The sequence below is a fragment of the Sinohyriopsis cumingii genome, chromosome 10 (genome assembly GCF_028554795.1).
Source record: "Sinohyriopsis cumingii isolate HCF-2022 chromosome 10, ASM2855479v2, whole genome shotgun sequence".
Classification (NCBI taxonomy): domain Eukaryota; kingdom Metazoa; phylum Mollusca; class Bivalvia; order Unionida; family Unionidae; genus Sinohyriopsis; species Sinohyriopsis cumingii.
Window position 1 is genome coordinate 60,086,512 of NC_142970.1, and position 21,787 is coordinate 60,108,298.

At 34.3% G+C, this 21,787-nt stretch overlaps 1 protein-coding gene across 6 annotated transcripts in view; it reads right to left on the reverse strand.

The window, feature by feature from the left end:
• Positions 1–21,787, reverse strand: part of LOC149790217 (uncharacterized) — a 192,857-nt gene that overhangs the window by 60,168 nt on the left and 110,902 nt on the right. For 3 of the 6 annotated variants that reach the window (XM_089972232.1, XM_089972237.1, XM_089972234.1), the window contains 4 exons: positions 21,064–21,175; positions 20,455–20,487; positions 6,988–7,103; positions 4,757–4,834 (listed from right to left, as the gene is read on the reverse strand). In XM_089972232.1, coding sequence (XP_089828358.1) covers positions 4,757–4,834; positions 6,988–7,103; positions 20,455–20,487; positions 21,064–21,175 — 339 coding nt within the window. The remainder of the gene's footprint in view (positions 1–4,756; positions 4,835–6,987; positions 7,104–20,454; positions 20,488–21,063; positions 21,176–21,787) is intronic. The other 3 variants (XM_089972233.1, XM_089972236.1, XM_089972238.1) reach the window with 3 other exon arrangements.

Below are 21,787 nucleotides of genomic sequence, written 5' to 3' on the forward strand. Positions count from 1 at the left end.
TCCATTAAATATGCCATATGAGTGTTTATTACAGTAATTTTGTCATCAACTATATCATAACAGTCTATTAAAGTAATTATTCCATTAACTATACCATAAGAGTGTCTATTACAGTAATTATTCAATTATATTTGCCATAAGTGTGTTTATTAAAGTAATTATTCCACTAAATTTGCCATAAGTGTTTACTACAGTAATTATTCCATTAAATATGCCACATGAGTGTTTATTACAGTAATTGTTCCATTATATATGCCATAAGTGTATATTAAAGTAAGTATTCTGCTAAATATGCCATAAGAGTGATTATTACAGTAATTATTCCCTTAAATATGCCTTAATAATGTTTTTTACAGTAATTATTCCATTAAATATGTCATAAGAGTGTTTATTAAAGTAATTATTTTATTAAATGTGCCATAAGAGTGTGACCTAGAGGATTAGTAATGAATGATTGTAATGCAACTTTATCTATATTTATAATTACCATATCTACCTAAATAAGTACTTCAATGAAATCGTAGAATGCATTTTGTATGTACAAGCTCTGTAGTGTCATGTATAGGACAGGAAGTAAAACCACACTGCAGTATGTATGTCTGTCTGTCTGTCTGTATGTATGTATGTATGTATGTATGTATGTGTCTGTCTGTCTCTCTGTATGTATGTAGGTATGTATGTATGTATGTATGTATGTATGTATGTATGTATGCATGTACAAGCTCTGTACTGCCAAGCATAAGGTAGGTATTAAAAAAGATAACTTGAAAATATTGCTAAATTCTTCAGGAAGAAAAATAGAAACACAAATATATAAAACATGAACAGTAAGTAAACATACCATGTCATAAGGTGTCAGCAGATAACACAGACCATGATTTACTGGTCACACATTATTCAGATCTGAGCCTATGCATTGATTTGGTATCATGTCTTGACAAGTAACACAGACAATGATTTACTGGTCACACATTATTCTGATCTGAGCCTATGCATTGCTTTGGTATCATGTGTTGACAGATAACACATACCATGATTTACTGAGTATGCTTTATGCAAGGCAGATCTGAATTCAGAGTTTGGTATGCCATGTATTGAAGGAAATAATGTTCATAAACCTCACCATTAAAACTCCCAATATGAAATGGATATTTTCCTGGTCAAAATGTTATTTCATTTTTGGGGGTTTTGTTTTCACAAAATTTCAAATTCAACAGCAGACAGATAATATTCCTTCTCTTTGTAGCAGAGGCTCACATTTTTATATGTAAATAATACATTTTAATGTTTTAACAAACAGAGACATTGTATGTTTATTGGAGATCAAACTGAGCAACATTATGCAAAGAAAACTGTCTTCATAAATCAAATAAGAATTCTTTTTTTTCTTCTCTTTCCTTGTTTGTATAGTAATGGAAATCAATCTCCAGTGTTTGCATAGTAATGGAAATCCATTTCCAGTGTTTGTATAGTAATGGAAATTAATTTCCAGTGTTTGTATAGTAATGGAAATCAATTTCCAGTGTTTGTATAGTAATGGAAATTAATTTCCAGTGATTGTATAGTAATGGAAATCAATTTCCTGTGTTTGTATAGAAATGGAAATTAATTTCCAGTGTTTGTATAGTAATGGAAATCAATTTCCAGTGTTTGTATAGCAATGGAAATTAATTTCCAGTGTTTGTATAGTAATGGAAATCAATTTCCTGTGTTTGTATAGAAATGGAAATTAATTTCCAGTGTTTGTATAGTAATGGAAATCAATTTCCAGTGTTTGTATAGCAATGGAAATTAATTTCCAGTGTTTGTATAGAAATGGAAATCAATTTCCAGTGTTTGCATAGCAATGGAAATTAATTTCCAGTGTTTGTATAGTAATGGAAATCAATTTCCAGTGTTTGTATAGTAATGGAAATTACTTTCCAGTGTTTGTATAGTAATGGAAATTACTTTCCAGTGTTTGTATAGAAATGGAAACAATGGAAATTAATATCCATTGTTTGTATAGTAATGGAAGTCAATATCCAGTGTTTGTATAATAATGGAAATCAATGGAAATCAATATCCAGTGTTTGTATAATAATGGAAATCAATGGAAGTCAATATCTAGTGTTTGTATAATAATGGAAATCAATGGAAATCAATATCCAGTGTTTGTATAGCAATGAAAATCAAACTCCAGTGTTTGTGAAGTAATAGAAATTAATGTCCAGTTTTCATATAGTAATAGGAATCAATCTCCAGTGTTTGTGTTTTAAAATATATAAAACAAATTAGTACTTTGAAAAGAGTGACATGTGTTAATGATGAGAAAATATTTAAGTGCCCTTGACTCAAATATGTCTTGTGTCTAGGTATCAGATGATTACATTGTACACTGGCCTTGTGATGGAGTGAATGGAATGACAATAATTATATTGTACACCATCTTTGTGATGGAGTGGATGGATTGACAGAATAATTGCACTGTACACCAGCTTTGTAAAGAAGTGGATGGTGACAAAATAATTACACTGTACACTGAACTTGTGATGGAGTGGATGGTGACAAAATAATTATATTGTAAACTGGCTTTTTGGTGGAGTAGATGGTGACAAAATAATTACACTGTACACTGGACTTGTGATGGAGTGGATGGAGCGACAAAATAATTACACTGTACACTGGATTTGTGATGGAGTGGTTATCACAAAATAATTACACTGTATACTGGACTTGTGATGGAGTGGGTGGAGTGGCAAAAGAATTGTACTGTACACTGGCTTTATGATGGAGTCGTTATCATAAAATAATTACACTGTACACTGGGTTTATGATGGAATGGTTATTACAAAATAATTACACTTTACACTGGCTTTATGATGGAGCAGTTATTACAAAATAATTACAATGTACACTGGCTTTATGATGGAGTGGTTATTACCAAATAATTACACTGTACACTGGCTTTAAGATGGAGTGATTATCACAAAATAAATGATGATGCAAATTACAAAGCAGCAGGCAATGGAAACAAAATTATTCTGGTATACACACAACAAAATAGAATCATGCAAAAAAGCAGACTCAAGGATCACAAAAAAGTAAATTTCTTGTCAACACTCTTATTGTAACAGTTCAATAGGTCACATGGGAAAATTGCATGGTTGGTATGAAAAGTTGAATTGGTCACATGGGAAAACTGCATGGTTGGTATGAAAAGATGAATTGGTCACATGGTAAAATTGCATGGTTGGTACAAAAAGTTGCATTGGTCACATGGGAAAATTTCATGGCTGGAATGAACAGTTTCATAAGCCACATGGGAAAATAGTTTGGTTGGCATAAACTCTTCCATAGGTCACATGTGAAAATGGCATGGTTGGCATGAAAAATTGCCATCCATGAGATGTTTTATTAAATTAGAATTGATAAGTGGTAAATATGAAAACAAACTGGATAGTCGTCATCTTCATTTCATCAAGTTTAACATATATATATCACTAGATGGACCATTACTAAAGAATGGTCTAGTACCATTTAATGGTCCAGTATTACTGAATGGTCTAGTACCATTTAATGGTCCAGTATTACTGAATGGTCTAGTACCATTTAATGGTCCAGTATTACTGAATGGTCTATTACAACGTTTTGGTCTAGTACCACTGAATGATCCTGTACTGCCAATGATCTAATACCACTAATTGGTCCAGTACTGATGAATGATCCAGTATCACTGAATGATCTAATACCAATGGTCAAGTACCAATTAATGGCTCAGTACCAATTAATGGTGCAGTACCACTGAATAGTCTAGTACCACTGAACAGTCTAGTACTACTGAATGGTGTAATACCAATGAATGATTTAATACCAATTAAGTGACCACTCTGGTGGCCTAGTGGTTAGAGCATCCACCTCGGATGCGGGAGGTCATGGGTTTGATCCCTGGACGAGTCATACCAAAGACTTTCAAAAATGGTACTAACAGCTTCCTCGCTTGGCGCACAGCATTACGTGGTTAGTGTTAGGACTAGTTGGCCTGGTGTCAGGATAATGTGACTGGTTGGGACATCATGCTACATGTCTGCGACATGATGCCCCAGTGCTACTGACATCTCTATAAACTGCCACAGTGCAGACATTGTAGCGATATGACTGAAAATTGTTAAAGCTATGTTAAAAAGCCAAATCACACACACATGGTACCAATTCATGGTCTGGTACTGATGAATGGTTCAGCACAAATGAATAGTCTAGTATCATATTAACAAGCTTGAAATATAAGCTACAATATTTACTCCATGACATGGGTCAATAAATCAGATGTGTATTATGTGCATGACTGTTAGCAGTTTGGAGTCAATCCCTGAAATAAATGTCACAGTGACCTATTTTTTATGTGAAACAAATACACATGATAAGATGTGTGTATATAACAATGTATGTACTGTAAACATAAATTTGGTTTCATCAAATTGTATTGGAATATAAGTTACTGCCCTGAAATATGGATGGCAGACTTAAAGATGAACTGACATTAACTCACAATGTACAAATGCATACAAAGACTGATAGGCAAAGCAAATCTCTTATCTCAAACTGAAGTGGACATTTTTTCCCTTTAACAGAGGTGGCATGTGAGAAGAAGAAAAAGCACAGGTTTCTTTTAAAGATTTGCAGTACCTTCTTCCAGGGCGATTGATTGAGGATGCAGAACATTAAAACAAAAGGTATAGCATGGATATTAGGGAACAACATTCAATTGGCTACTTACACCTGGTGAGTCTTTTTAACCCCAGGCATACTTGGTGCCAGGGCACTCACTGCAGTAGTGCTAACAATGTTGGTGTTGCTGAGACAGACAGACATAAATACAAATTATAGTTTAAAATAATGGGCATATGATTATGGTAGAATGGTAATTACAGGTATAAGGCAAAATACCTGCAGATGTTGGTTCTTCTAAAAGTAATTTTAAAATGACTGAATAATATTTGTCTATACTAACATGTGATAAGTTTGCATCATTAAAGTTCAAGTCCATCAAAATGGTCAGTTTTTCTTATTTTATAGATATTAACTTTAGAAACATAGAAAATGTCAATGAAGTTCAAAAGAAAAAATCATGCAAACATAAACAATTTAGAAATCAACAGGATCTACTGTATGCTGAGTGTATGCTGCCATCTTGCAGAGTTAAAATGTCTGAGTGACATGAAAACATCAGGATTTCCAAACAGTTTATTGTATCACAAGGTCATTTTAAGGTCACTGCTCAATGCCATGGTGGTTAGTACACTAGAATTTAGCCCAAAAGGTTCAGGGTTTGAATCCTACCTTTGGATCAGTTCAGGCTGACTACCATGATGTACCCTTGGCCACAAAGATTTATGACCAAGGTTTGAATCCTACCTTTGCATCAGTCCAGGCTAACTACTATGATGTGTCCTTGGCCACAAAGACTTATGACCAAGGTTTGAATCCTACCTTTGGATCAGTCCAGGCTAAACTACTATGATGTGTCCTTGGCCACAAAGACTTATAACCAAGGTTTGAATCCTACCTTTGGATCAGTCCAGGTTAACTACTATGATGTGTCCTTGGCCACCAAGACCAAGAGACAGAGGGTTTGAATTCTAGCTTTGGATCAGTCCAGACTGACTACAATGGTGTGTCCTTGGCAAAGCACTTTACTACAATGTCCTCAACACTAAATAATCCACCTGTCTTCCTGTGGTATAGCACACCTAATTAAACCAATCTCCCAGACTATAGGGTACAGGGCTTGATGTATGATTCATGATGGAATGGAGACAGGCTTATATAGGGTATAGGAGCTGAGGTATGATTCAAGATGAAATGGAGACAGACTATAGGGTACAGGAGCTGAGGTATGATTCATTATAGAAAGAAAGGAGATAGACTATGGGGTACAGGAGTTGAGGTATGATTCATGATAGAAAGGAAATAGACTATATGGTACAGGGGCTGAGGTATGATTCATGATTGAATGAAGATGGAATATAGGGTGCAGGAGTTGAGGTATGCCTCATGATGGAATGGAGACTGAATATAGGGTATAGGAGTTGAGGTAAGATTCATGATGGAATGGAGACATACTATAGTGTACTGGAGTTGAGGTATGATTCATGATAGAATGGAGATGGAATATAGGGAAAAGGATCTGAGGTATGATTCATGATGGAATGGAGACTGAATATAGGGTACAGGAGTTGAGGTAAGATTCATGATGGAATGGAGACATACTATAGTGTACTGGAGTTGAGGTATGATTCATGATAGAATGGAGATGGAATATAGGGTAAAGGATCTGAGGTAAGATTCATGATGGAATTAAGACAGACTATAGAATACAGGGGTTGAGGTAAGATTCATGATGGAATGGTGACAGAATATGGGGTACAGGGGTTGAGGTATGATTCATGATGGAATGAAGACAGGTTATAGAGTACATTACATGGATAACAAAAATCCAAGCAGCATAATTGGATCTATGACTAAACCTGTGTTATGTTAGGTACTGTGCTATTCTGTAACACTTTATAATGAGGGACTAATGTACATGAGTTCCATGACCCCATCTGTGTTATATCCGAGACAGTGTTATACAGAGGTATTTTATAACAAGACCAATGTATACAGAATCCATGATTGCATCTGTGTTATATCAGGGACTGAGTTATGCAATAATAAATTTATGACAAACTACTATAACTATATATATATATATATATATATATATATATATATATATATATATATATATATATATATATATATATATATATATATATAGATATCTTGTCAGGGTAACAACTATAATATACATAATATATACAGATCATGAACTTGTTTCAAAACAATCAATCAAGATAATGATTCTTTAAATTTTCACTGGTCATTAAAATACAAATTGTAATCTTGTAAATAAATTCAATAATTACTACACTGTTACAATGAATGAGATGGAAAATAAGGACTTACTTTGCATCTTCCTCTGGGACAGGATCAAAGAATTCATCTTTCAGTGTCACTGCGAATTTACTTTTACTTCTGGATAGAATGTACCCTGGTCCCACAACAAAAGGCACCAATGGAGACTTGAAAACAGAGGCAAGGACAAAATTAGTAAATTCATCGTTATATGCATGCTGTCAATTATGAAATATAATTACAATCAATTATGAAATATAATTACAATCAATTATGAAATATAATTACAATCAATTCTGAAATATAACTACAATCAATTCTGAAATAAAATTACAATTGTTTATGAAATATAATTGCAATGTGGAATATAACTTTAGTCAAGTACAGTGCAACTAATTTTAAGTGTCTGATGATGTACCATACTCAACATGCATTTTAAGTGTCTGAGGATGTACCATAATCAATCTGCATTTTAAGTGTCGAAGGATGTACCATAATCAGCCTGCATTTTAAGTGTCTGAGTATGTACCATAATCAACCTGCATTTTAAGTGTCGAAGGATGTACCATAATTAGCCTTCATTTTAAGTGGTTGAGGATGTACCATAATCAATCTGCATTTTAAGTGTTGAAGGATGTACCATAATCAGCCTGCATTTTAAGTGTCTGAGTATGTACCATAACCAACCTGCATTTTAAGTGTCTGAGGATGTACCATAATCAACCTGCATTTTAAGTGTCTGAGAATGTACCATAATCAACTTGCCGTTTATTTAAGGTATCTGAGGATGTACCATAATCAGCCTGCCTTTTAATTGTCTGAGGATGCACCATACTCAACCTGCCATTTATTTAAAATGTCTGATGAAATACTATAATCATCCTGCCTTTTAAGTATCTGAGGATGTACCATAATCAACCTGCATTTTAAGTGTCTGATGAAATACCATAATCATCCTGCATGTTAAGTGTCTGAGGATGTACCTAATCAACCTGCATTTTAAGTGTCTGATGAAATACCATAATCATCCTGCATTTTAAGTGTCTGAAGATGTACCTAATCAACCTGCATTTTAAGTGTCTGAGGATTTCCCATAATCAGCCTGCATTTTAAGTGTCTGAGGATGTACCATAATCAGCCTGCATTTTAAGTATCTGAGGTTGTACCATAATCAGCCTGCATTTTAAGTGTTGTAGTTGTTGTTGTATGGTTTAACGCCATTTTTCAGTACAAGATAGGCTATACATGGCGGCCAGTATAATTGGTGGAGGAAGAACCCTGGAAAACCTCGGGAAGAACCACCGACCCACAAGAAGCTACTGGCAGGCTTTCTCACGTACCCACGTTAGCCGAGCCTGAGACTCGAACTCACGCAGACAGAGGTGAGATGGCAGTGATCCGTAACGATGAGCGCTGTAGACCACTCGGCCACTCATTTTAAGTGTCTGAGGATGTATCATAATCAATTTTCATTTTATTTTAAGTGTCTGTGAATGTATCATAATCAACCTGCATTTTATTTTAGTGTCTGAGGATGTCCCATAATCAGCCTGCATTTTAAGTGTCTGATGATGTACCATAATCAGCCTGCATTTTAAGTGTCTGAGGATGTACCATAATCAAACTGCACTTTAAGTGTCTGAGGATGTACCATAATCAGCCTGCATTTTAAGTGTCTGAGGATGTACCATAATCAAACAGCATTTTAAGTGTCTGAGCATGTCCCATAATCAACCTGCATTTTAAGTGTCTGATGATGTGCCATAATCAACCTGCATTTTAAAAATATTATTTTAGATCATCCAAAGAAAATGCATTGAAAGAAACCATGATTCTAAAAGCTTTTTAAATGCACATTTTATATTATAAAGATATAAATAATGACCATACAGTCATTAGTAAAACATTATAAATAATTACCATACAGTCATCAGTAATACATTATAAATAATTACCATACAGTCATTAGTAATACATTATAAATAATTACCATACAGTCATTAGTAATACATTATAAATAATTACCATACAGTCATCAGTAATACATTATAAATAATTACCATACAGTTGTCAGTAATACATTACAAATAATGACCATACAGTCATCAGTTATACATTATAAATAATGATCATACAGTCATCAGTAATACATTAGAAATAATGACCATACAGTCAATAGTAAAACATTATAAATAATTACCATACAGTCATCAGTAATACATTTTAAAAAATGATCACATGATCACACAGTCATCAGTTATACATTATAAATAATGATCATACAGTCATCAGTAATACATTATAAATAATGATCATACAGTCATCAGTAATACATTAGAAATAATATCCATACAGTCATCAGTAATACATTATAAATTATGATCATACAGTTATCAGTAATACATTATAAATAATGATCATACAGTCATCAGAAATAGTATTAGGGACTGGCATATCATTTGTTGTTGTTGTTGTGGGGTTTAATGCCATTTTTCAGCACATGATAGGCTATGTATGGCGGCCAGTATTAATGGTGGAGGAAGAACCCAGGAAACCCCCAGGAAGAACCACCGACCCACGAGAAGTTACTGGCAAGCTTTCTCACATACCCACATTGGCCAAATCCTAGACTTGAATCCACGCAGACATAGGTGAGATGGCATTGATCTGTAACGGATAGCACTTTAGACCACTCGGTCACTTGGGGCCCCGGCATTTCATTTTGGGGATGGTTTAGGGATTGACATTTAGCTGAGGGGTGACTGAGATTTCTTTGTTATAAAGTAATGGATATTAAAAGTTTCTGCAATATGTGGTGAGTCTGCAATTCCAGAAGCATGACCAATGGTGGCAAGTCCCCAATTCCATGAGCATGACCCATGGTGGCAAGTCACCAGTTTTGGAAGCATGACCCAAGGTCTGCATCTGATATATCTTTGATTTTGCCTCCTCATGGTCTTCAAATCTTTATATTTGGTTAAAGGGTGGGGTTATCAACAGTTTCTAAGTTATGACCCAAGGGAAAATCCTCTACCCCAGTGAAATAATCCAGGGTCTGTACTGCATACATGTTTGATTTGTCTTCTCATTCAATTCAAATCTATAGATGATTATAATGGGCTGACTGGGATAGTTTCCAGTGCAAGTCATGATCCAAGAGCAACATTCACCCACCCCTGGACAAGAACTGAGAGTACAATCTCCCAAAACCTTTTAAATATGTTAAAAACCTGGCCTTCATAATACATGCCAAAATGTTTGATCAGCTTCTACCACAGTTAACAAATTGTTTTAGCCTCTTACGCAGCTTAACACCCACCCCAGTCTTCACATCAAAATTGCAAACCATACCCAGTCTAACACCCACCCCAGTCTTCATATCAAAGTTGCAAACCACACCCAGCCTAACACCCACCCAGTCTTCACATCAAAATTTCAAACCACACCCAGCTTAACACCCACCCCAGTCTTCATATCAAAATTGCAAACCACACCCAGCCTAACACCCACCCCAGTCTTCACATCAAAATTGCAAACCACACCCAGCCTAACACCCACCCCAGTCTTCATATCAAAGTTGCAAACCACACCCAGTCTAACACCCACCCTAGTCTTCACATCAAAATTTCAAACCACACCCAGCTTAACACCCACCCCAGTCTTCACATCAAAATTGCAAACCACACCCAGCCTAACACCCACCCCAGTCTTCACATCAAAATTGCAAACCACACCCAGCCTAACACCCACCCCAGTCTTCATATCAAAGTTGCAAACCACACCCAATCAATTAAAACCACTGTGCACAGTTACAGACAGGTCCCAATCAAATACCAGTTTTATATCAAAGCTACAGACCAGTCCTAATCATATTACAAAATACTGTACAAAGCTACAGACTAGTCCCAAACATATCAAAAAATATAGTACAAAGCTACAGACCAATCCCAGTCATAATCCAACGTACCTTACAAAGCTACAGACCAGTCCCAATCATATCACAAAATATTGCACAAAGCAACAGACTAATCCCAGTCATATTACAAAATATTGAACAAAAATACAGACCAGTCACAATCATATTTCAAGATTTTGTACAAAGCTACAGACCAGTCACAATCATATTCCAAAGTACTTTATAAAGCTACAAACCAATCCCAATTATATCCCAAAGTTTCAAAGTAATTATCTTGCAGGAGATTTGTTTCATTACTTACAGACAGACAGAGAGATGGAGACAAATGGAGAGGCAGATGGATGGACAAACATATGGGTAGATGGAAATACAGATGGACAGATAGATGGAACTACCACTGGACTATGACATTTTAATCCCTTTTCCGAACAGGTATAGGAATAATTAATTGCTAATTAGACACCAAATATTTGTTGTTGTTGATGTTGTTGTTGTTGTTGTAGGTTTTAATGCCATTTTTCAGCACACGATAGGCTACACATGGCAGCCAGCATTCATGGTGGAGGAAGAACCCGGGAAATCCCTGGAAAGAACCACCATACCCTTGAGAAGCTACTGGCAAGCTTTCTCACATACCCACATTGGCCGAATCTGAGACTCAAACCTACGCAGACAGAGATGAGATGGCAGTGATCCGTAACGGAGAGCGCTTTAGACCACTCAGCCACTCGAGGCCCCACCAAATATTTGCTTGAAAGATCTAATGAAGACAGATCTAATGAAGATAGATGTAATGAAGACAGATGTAATGAAGACATATAATGAAGACAGAGCTAATGACGACAGATGTAATGAAGACAGATGTAATGAAGACAGATTAAAAGAAAACAGATCTAATGAAGGCAGATTAATGAAGACATATCTAATGAAGACATGAATTAATTTAGATATACACAAAATCTTTATCATATTGAAACATAATCACAAACCAGTTTGTTTTTTTAAAAGGAAAATGCTTGACTCCCACCACCTATGTGCACCATATTCCAACACAAATGTGAATTAATGAACAAGTTCAACAAATCTAAAAGTTTACCTTTGAAAATGTGCTTTGTTATTTTGCATTACAAGACTGACATATTTATATTGTGAGTGGGTGTGTGATACTGGCATATTTATATTGTCATTGAGTGCATTTTATTAGTATAATTATATTGTCACTGCATGAGTTTTAATGGTATAATATTATCAGTGGGTGTATTTTAATGGTATATTTATACTGTCAGTGGGTTTTTTTTAATGGTATAATATTGTCAGTGGATGTATTTTCATGGTATATTTATATTGTCAGTGGGTGTGTGAAAAGCTTTATCCATAAAATTTATCAAAATTAGGACTGTGTCCATCCATCCATCCATCCATCCATATAATAGCAAAATATTGTGCAGAGAGTTGCTAACAACAAGATCTACAAGAAACTCAGTTCAGAATATTTAACAATGTATGGCCTTAGAACAATTTACTGCATTGCACATAAATAAAGAGGACTGTGTCTTCATTACATCACACAATAAAAGTTGACAACAATCTAGTTTATAGCTTTTGCTTTAAGGGGAAATAACTCTTTGTTTCCTCATGGAAGTAACTGAATGTTATGCCCGGCTGTACATTTTCCGAGGTTAAAATTGGAATTTTGACCTAAAACCTTGGATGCCTGAGGTTTTTCCCTGGTTTTCCTAATTTAAAGTACCAGTTTAGAAGGATAAACTATTACAGTATTAGTGTAAAAATATTTTCTGAACATGGCACTGTTTATTTGTCACATTAGTTATAAGAATGAGAATAATAAATATACAACTGAGTCTGAAAAATACTGCATCGATGATTGGCATGGCACTATTTTTAATTATAATTTTTCATATGACAATTGATAATAACCACAGTTACAGTGAAGTTTCATCCCTTTCAAAATGATTTGGGAAGAATGCATCAAACACTTGATTCTGTTTTCTGACAACAAAAGCACATATAATCCATTTGGGGATTTTATAAATATTAAACTTTACAAAGAAAGTTGGCTTTTGATGTTTAAATAAAATGAAAAACGACCTCCAAAGTTATTATTGACACAAATTTGAACAAAATGTTTTCACTTTGAGTTTAAACTGGTGTAAGATTTTGTATTTGCAATTACTTCATATATAATTCAAGAATTCATTTGTAATCCTCATTTAAACTTTGCAAAGCCACATCTATCCTGTCAGTGATCAAGTAAACATGAATGTCAATAGTTAAATTGTTTGTCAATAGTTAAATTGTTTGTCAATAGTTAAATTGTTTGTCAATAGCTAAATCATGAGTGGTGAAGCATCAAGTAAAAACACAAGCTTGTGTTAGTGTACTTGTAGTTGATAAAGATTTTAATTTATACACCTAATCAAGTGCATGCGAAACACGTACAGCGTTCAGTAAACCTTATGGTTGTTTTCATCTTTATCTCACTGATAGCTTGTGTGTGTTGTCAAAGAGGGATTTTTTAAAATAATTATCGTGAAATTATAACATAGTATGGAAATTGGACTGAGTCTTCCTGCATCTGTGCATTGTTTAACCATGCAAAGATATATGATACATTATAATCATAATAATAACAATAACTCTTATTATTGTTCTCATATTTCTAATTTTATCTTTGTATGATTCAGTTGTAAATCTTTGGAAGTGAATTACAAGAACATAGTACATTTAAATGAAAATAATTATTGAACTATGCCCGATTTAAATAGTGTAAAGCAAACTAACCCATTAACATTAGTTGAATTTAGAAGAAATGAATTAATAAAGGTTCTAGTTATTATTATACATGAAAATGAAGTCATATTTTAAAATTGTTGAAAGAACTATAAAATCTGAAAAATATTTAATGACTCAAAAATGGATCTTAACATAACTGTGTGTACATAATTATTATAGTGCATGAAATCAGAAGAACAGGTTTATGAAAGAACGTAAAGACATGTAATAATAGAACAGAACATCCATCCGTAATGGTTGTTAGGCAGCAAGAAAATCTACAAAGCTATATTACTTTATCCATTTTCTTTAAGTAGAGTATTTTAAAACTTAAATAATTGTACTGGCCTGTGTTTGTCCGAAATTGCAGCTGCATTCTACTTTTACATCTATACGAGTTAGTGATTCGTGACATCACATGATGGACACTGTTAAACATCTTGATAAACCTTGCAATCCTGAGAGTTAACATGATGCCCTCCGTTTTGGGTGCAAATTTGTGTATCTTATTAAAATGATTAATGCTCATGCATGTCATATATTGATGATATTAAATGGTACTTAAATTTTATTTCTTTAGTTTGTCTAACTGAAAAGGAAATATGGCATCCATGAAACCAATCTCATGCTTTATTTTACCTGTTGCATAAGAATTTGCAAAACTGCAAGCATCAGTGATCTCTTAACATAATAAAAGATGTCAGGTTACATAACTAAAATGATTATTATTTTTATTTTTAAACGCCAACATGCCTAACCACATTTTTTTCACCAATAAACATGGGTATATGTATTTTTTCCCAACTAATCAATTCCAGTCACTCGTAAATCACGTGGAATTTATCACATATCATTTTAAAAGTTTGCCCTTTTTTTATTATTTAGGGTTGAAACAAGTAAAGATGCAAATCCACAATCACCAAAACCACCAAAAATGGCTAAGACAATAGCAGTAAAATAGATCACCAAGATGGCAACACCAAAACAGACTATGGCAGTTAACATCGAAAAAGTCCAAGGTAAGATAAAGATGTAGAAATTTCAAACTTACTAAAAACTTTATTTGCAACAAGCATTGCATCATATTTCTATGACTGATTACAGTACAATGACATAAAATAAGATAGTAATTCTGAATAATTTTATAATATATTTTAAGGGGTGCATCAGGATCTTATAGTTTTTTTATTGACTGAATACATTACTTTGAACTCGTAAGCCATTGAGCCAGGAACTGAATATAATCTTGACCGCAATTTAGAATGATGGTCCCAAATTCAAAGAACAGTTCATTGTAGAAATATAGCTTTTTAAGGGTTAATACCTTGTCTTCAGAACTAAAGGATTCCAAACATGATTTCTAATTTAAGCTGCAAATAACAGTAATGTTATATGTGTACTGTTTGTTTTATTAATTCATCACATTTTATATTTTCAACCAGTATTTTTTTTTGGTGCAGGACTGATCCAAAAGAAATGGCAGAGTATCAAAGAGGTGATGATAAACAAGAAAATCAGTGAAGTGCTAAAACCATCAAGAAGCCAAGATATAAACGGTTGTGATTTTCAAAATTAAATGGACAATTTGGCACTAAAGGAACCTTATGGGCATTGTTGATATTTGGACTTATCAAACATTTTATTTGTGTGTGTTGAACAAATTAAAAATAAAATGTATTCTTATATTCTGTAATATTTGCTTCAATTCTTGGTCTAATGTTTTATGCCAGGGAGGTGACCGAGGAATCCTCGGATGATGTGTTCTAGGAAACCTCAGATGATATGTCTGAGGAATTCTCAGAATGCTTGTAAACCATCGACATGTCTGAGGATTCCTAGGAAACCTCAGATGATATGTCTGAGGAATTCTCAGAATGCTTGTAAACCATCGACATGTCTGAGGATTCCTAGGAAACCTCAGATGATATGTCTGAGGAATTCTCAGAATGCTTGTAAACCATTGACATGTCTGAGGATTCCTAGGAAACCTCAGAGTATTGGTTACAAATAACCTTGGATTTCCGAGGTCAGCATTGGACATTGAGAATAAAATCTTGGACATAGGTATAAAAAAATTTGTCCTAGGACCTTTACCTTGAAAAGTCAGCAACCAATACTCCAAGGTATTTCCTAGGAAAATTTGGCCAAGGTTTCCGAGGAAACATCGGAACATGTACAGCCAGGTACTTGCATGAATGACATCTAAAGAATTTAATTCAACAAGCACTTCTACCAATCTTAGCCATATCCTGTGTAAGCACTGTTTGCATCCATAGTACAAATGTGGATATGTCTATGTAAGCATCCAAATTACCGGTACAACTATGGAATGTGCCATGTCTATGCAAGCATCCATATTACAACTATGGAATCTGATATGTTTGGACAATCATCCATATTACAACTATGGAATGTGCCATGTCTAGGCAAGCATCCCAATTACAACTATGGAAAGTGTCATGTCTAGGCAAGCATCCATATTACAACTATGGAATCTGATATGTTTGGACAATCATCCATATTACAACTATGGAATGTGCCATGTCTAGGCAAGCATCCCAATTACAACTATGGAAAGTGTCATGTCTAGGCAAGCATCCATATTACAACTATGGAATGTGCCATGTCTAGGCAAGCATCCCAATTACAACTATGGAAAGTGTCATGTCTAGGCAAGCATCCAAATTACAACTATGGAATGTGTCATGTCTAGGCAAGTATCCATATTACAGCTATGGAAACTGACATGTCTAGGCAAGCATTCATATTACAACTATGAAATTTCACAGATCTGGAAAAGCATCCAAAGTACTACTTTGGAGTTTGATATGTCTGGGCAAGCATCCATATTACAACTATGGAGTCTGACATGTCTGGAAAAGCATCCATATTACAACTATGGATTTGCATGGATCTGGAAAAGCATTACAACTATGGAATTTGACATGTCTTGTCAAGCATCCATATTACAGTGGCTGATTGGTCTAAAGTGCTCACCATTATGGATCACTGCCATCTCACCTCTCTCTGCATGGGTTTGAGTCTCTGGCTTGGCCAATGTGGGTATATGAGAAAGCTTGTCGGCAGCTTCTCGTGGGTAGGTGGTTCTTTCCAGGGTTTTCCCAGTGTTCATCCTCCACCATTTATCCTGGCTGCCAGGTATTGCCTATCTTGTGCTGAAAAATGGCAAAAACCCAGCAACAACAACAACTATGGAACTTGACATGTCTGGAAAAACATCCAAGTTACAACTACGGAGTCCGACATGCCTGGAAAATCATCCATCATCATAACTATAGAATTTCACGGAACTGGAAGGGCATCCAAATTACAAATATGGAATTTCATGGATCTGTAAAAGCATCCATCATTACAACTATGGAATTTCATGGATCTGGAAAAGCATCCATCATTACAACTACAGAATTTCATGGATCTGGAAAAGCATCCATCATTACAACTATGGAATTTCATGGATCTAGAAAAACATTCAAATTACAACCATGGAATTTCATGTATCTGGAAAAGCATCCATCATTACAACCATGGAATTTCATGACCTGTAAAAGCATCCATCATTACAACTATGGAATTTCATGGATCTGGAAAAGCATCCATCATTACAACTATGGAATTTCATGGATCTGGAAAGCATCCAAATTACAACTATGGATACATCTCATCAAATCTGTAGACATGTCTGTACAAGCATCCATATTACAACCATGTAAAAATTTAGGGAAACACAAATTCCCTAATATGCATCTGTAACAACTCAGGATGTAGGTAGAGCAAGTATTCACAAAAATTTCCAGAGTTTTCTCATTCAATGGAGTATTCTGATTTGGGGAAAGTATTTAGTCTTCATTATTGCCTCCAGCAAGGCATACCCAAACAATGGACAGATCTCACAGGACAGTGAATGAATATGTTTCATTTGATAATTATACAAGCAATTTACAGATCTCATGGGACAAAGAACAAATAGGTTTTATTTGACAATTATACAAGCAATGGACAGATTTCAGTGGACAATGTAACAAGCAAAATGCACCAATCAACCGCTGAGGAAACAACCTATTCGAAATAAATAAAGAAGGATGCAAGGGAAGTAACTGGGTAATTATGCTTAAAGTAATTTGGAACCCGGACATAAATATACAAAATACCAAAGAAATGTTATTTTGTACCAGATTTGGGGCATCATTTTAAAAAAATTAAATGAAACAAAATGAATCTGACCACCCAAAATAGATACAGAAAGCACAGAGACAATGATTTAGTCGAAGTCATACATTTTAGGATGCTGAAAGGATGAATCATTGTGACATTTTATATTGTGTCAAGGACAGAACATATTACAATTTTAAAAGAAAACATTCTTCTGGAAATATTTCGACAAACCATAAATTGACTATTTTTCCATTAGGTTTAAACTTCTTGCAAAACAAAGATGCTATCAGATCTATTTAGCTATATGAGCTAATACTTTTTATTCAACATAAATTTTCATTTTCTGAGGCTATGCCTAATGACTCCTCACTCCCACTGACCACAGAACCCCTCCTCAAAATGAAAATTTAAGAAAAAACACAACTGATTATAAAATTTGCATGTATGATGATGTAATCTCTATAAAGCAAAAATATAACTCATGTATAGCAAAAAAGGCATACAACAATAAACTGTAAGCCAACACACTATGTGCATAAGATGACAGTCCATAGTACTGAATAATGTAAGCTAAAAAACTCTAGACATAGGCGGTCAGTCCATAGTGCTAGATAACTGTAAGCTAACACACTGTGTGCATAGGCTGACAGTCCATAATGCTGGATAACTGTAAGCCAATACATTATCTGCATAGGCTGACAGTCCATAGTGCTAAATAAATGTAAGCTAACACACTCTTGACATAGGCTGACACTATTGGATGATATAAACGGATATGAAATTGTAATAAGCTGCAAACAAACTGGCAACATATAGTATCTTTAATAAAAGGGATTTACTAATCTGGCATTTGCCAAGATATTCTCAAACCCAATAAAACAGGCACGTGCATGTCGTACTGAATTTACTATGCAAAATCCATGTGTCATCTTTCAGTCACATTCACCTGGATCATTGTCTCCAAAGTCATCAGTTTCTTTTTTTCCAATGTGTAATTCAGCCACAAACATTTGGAGAAGATCAGGGATTAAAAACTGATATTTATGTGTGAAAACTATTTTTTTCTTTCTGTCAAAGTGACCTTGACCGCTGACATTCTGATTTGAAAAGTTTGGTACAGATCTGTAATGTATAACTAATGTTACAAAAATCATTTCTTGTTTGGGTCAGTCATAGAGAGCTTGACCTTTATTTTCAAAATCAAGTGGTTTCTTTCTTACCCAAGTGTTAGCCATTCTAAAAGGTTTGTTCTAGGTCTGTGATGCATAACTGAAATTATTAAGTGGAAACCATGTTTCTTCTTGCAGCCATCATGACCTTGACCTTTAACCTTTTGTTACAGAAATCAATAATTTTCTGCAAGCCATCCACAAAGTTTGGTCCAGGTATATCATGAATAAATGATGTCATTGTGTCAACACTATTTTTCTTCTCTCATTAACAGTGACCTTGAACTTCAACATTTTGTGCCAAGCATCATTAAGAGTCTTCCTTACCCAAAGTATAAGCCAGCCACAAAGTCTGGCTGAAAATAGTAACAAACAGACAGATGGAAGGGCAGACAACAAAATACCTCTTGGTGGGAACACAGAAAGCTAGTTTATCTTATGATACTGATACAATACTTCTAATGTGGTAAAATATGATTGATTTTGTCTTGTGTTCCTACTGTCAAGTAATACTAATTAACAATGAATGACTGACTGCATCTCATGTTTCTACTGTCATGTAATACTAATTAACAATGAATGACTGCATCTCATGTTTCTACTGTCATGTAATACTAATTAACAATGAATGACTGAATCTCATGTTTCTACTGTCATGTAACACTAATTAACAATGAATGACTGCATCTCATGTTTCTACTGTCATGTAGTACTAATTAACAATGAATGACTGCATCTCATGTTTCTACTTTCATGTAATACTAATTAACAATGAATGACTTACTGCATCTCATGTTTCTACTGTCAAGTAATGCTAATTAACAATGAGTGACTGACTGCATCTCATGTTTCTGCTGTACTGTAATGCTAATTAATAATGAGTGACTGACTGCATCTCATGTTTCTTCTGTATTGTAATGCTAATTAACAATGAATGACTGACTGCATCTCATGTTTCTACTGTCATGTAATACTAATTAACAATGATGGACTGACTGCATCTCATGTTTCTACTATCATGTAATACTAGTCAACAATGAATGACTGACTGCATCTCATGTTTCTACTGTCATATAATATGATTGCCTATGAATGAATGATTGTGTCTGATGTTTCTACTGACATGTTACTAATTAACAATGAATGATTAATTGTGTCTGATGTTTCTACTGACATGTTACTAATTACCAACGAATGACTGATTGTGTCTGATATTTCTACTGACATGTTAATAATTAACAATGAATGACTGGTTGTTTCTATTGTTCCTGCTATCATGTAATATGAATGACAATGAATGAATGATTGTGTCTGATATTTCTACCGTGATGTAATACTAATTAGCATAAAGTACAGTGTGCTATACTTACTGTGGTAAAATACATTCCGATAAAACATTAACTTAATTTGTGAAGTAAAGCAGGCGCAAATGTGAATGCAGTAATGTAACAATGAACTGCTGTATACCTGTATTCGTTCTTTTTTTCTTGATGGTGAAACCTAAAACGTGAATTTAAACTTAAGTATCTGAACGAGAGACTTCTACAAAAACGAAATGATATAGGTCACAGTTCTGGATAACAATTTGGTGAATCTGGGTATTTCACACAAAAAATGGAAACACATGTAATTATTTGCTGCAGAAAGTGTGAATAACTTTCAGATCACAAATAATTCATACACAAAGGTTAGAATATAGCATTTTAAAATTGATCAAATACAGTTATTGAAGATTTGATAAAGATTTTAATTTCAAAAGCACAGTGTTAATACTCTACAACACAGAAGCATTTAACAAAATATTTGGTTAAAGAATTGGTTTTTGAAATACAAAAGAGCATGGGTTACAATAATTATACCACCTTGATTGCAACTTGTTGCAGGAAGTTATTCCCCCTCCCAAATTTATATCTTGTTTCAGATTTTGCAGAAAGTTACCATATACCCATCAAGTTTCTGACTAAAACAAACTTTAACAAAACAAAGAGACTTCCTGCCAGAAAAAGTTTTACCTATATTTCACCCCAAGCTAAGCAAAGACCAGAAATGGAAGAAATAAAACAATGGATGAAATACCTGATCAAGACTTTTTTGCCATGGTGGTGGTTTTGTCTTCTTTGCTGCCACATGGGTCTCAAAATTATGTCGCCGTGTGGGCTCATGTTCTAACTGCGACACACGGTCACATCTGGACATGAAATAAAATTAAATGGATGTGCTATGAATCAGGTACACTAAACTCTGCATCTAAAAATATTGTTTTATGTGCTACAAGTAATATGCACTCATGATATTGTTTTATGTTCTGTGAATTTTACACATGTACACTAAACTCTGCTACTGATGTTTCTGTTTTATAGAAAATTTATATGCATTATTTAGGGTCTCATAATACTTTGACAGTCTTGCTTATATTGTACTAATTACATGGAATGTTGCAAAAGAGAAAGGATAAAAAAATGTAATATCTTAGGGTGCTAGAACATCCCAAACAAGAGCAAGATAAAGCATAAAAGAGATGAAAATGTTAATATTCTTTCAATCTATCTGCATCATCCACTTTATCAAGGACAACAACACTGCACTGAAAATTTCTTTAAAAAAATCTCAAAAACAATGATTTAGATTTCCTTGCATTTACATATGCTATACTATTTTTTAAATGAAAATAGTTCAAGTTTACAGAGACAAGGACAGCATATGCAAAATTTATGCTACAATGTAACCTTATGTACACTAATATTAAATTCTGGCTATAAGATGACTTTATGTACATTAATGTCAAATTCTGGCATTAACA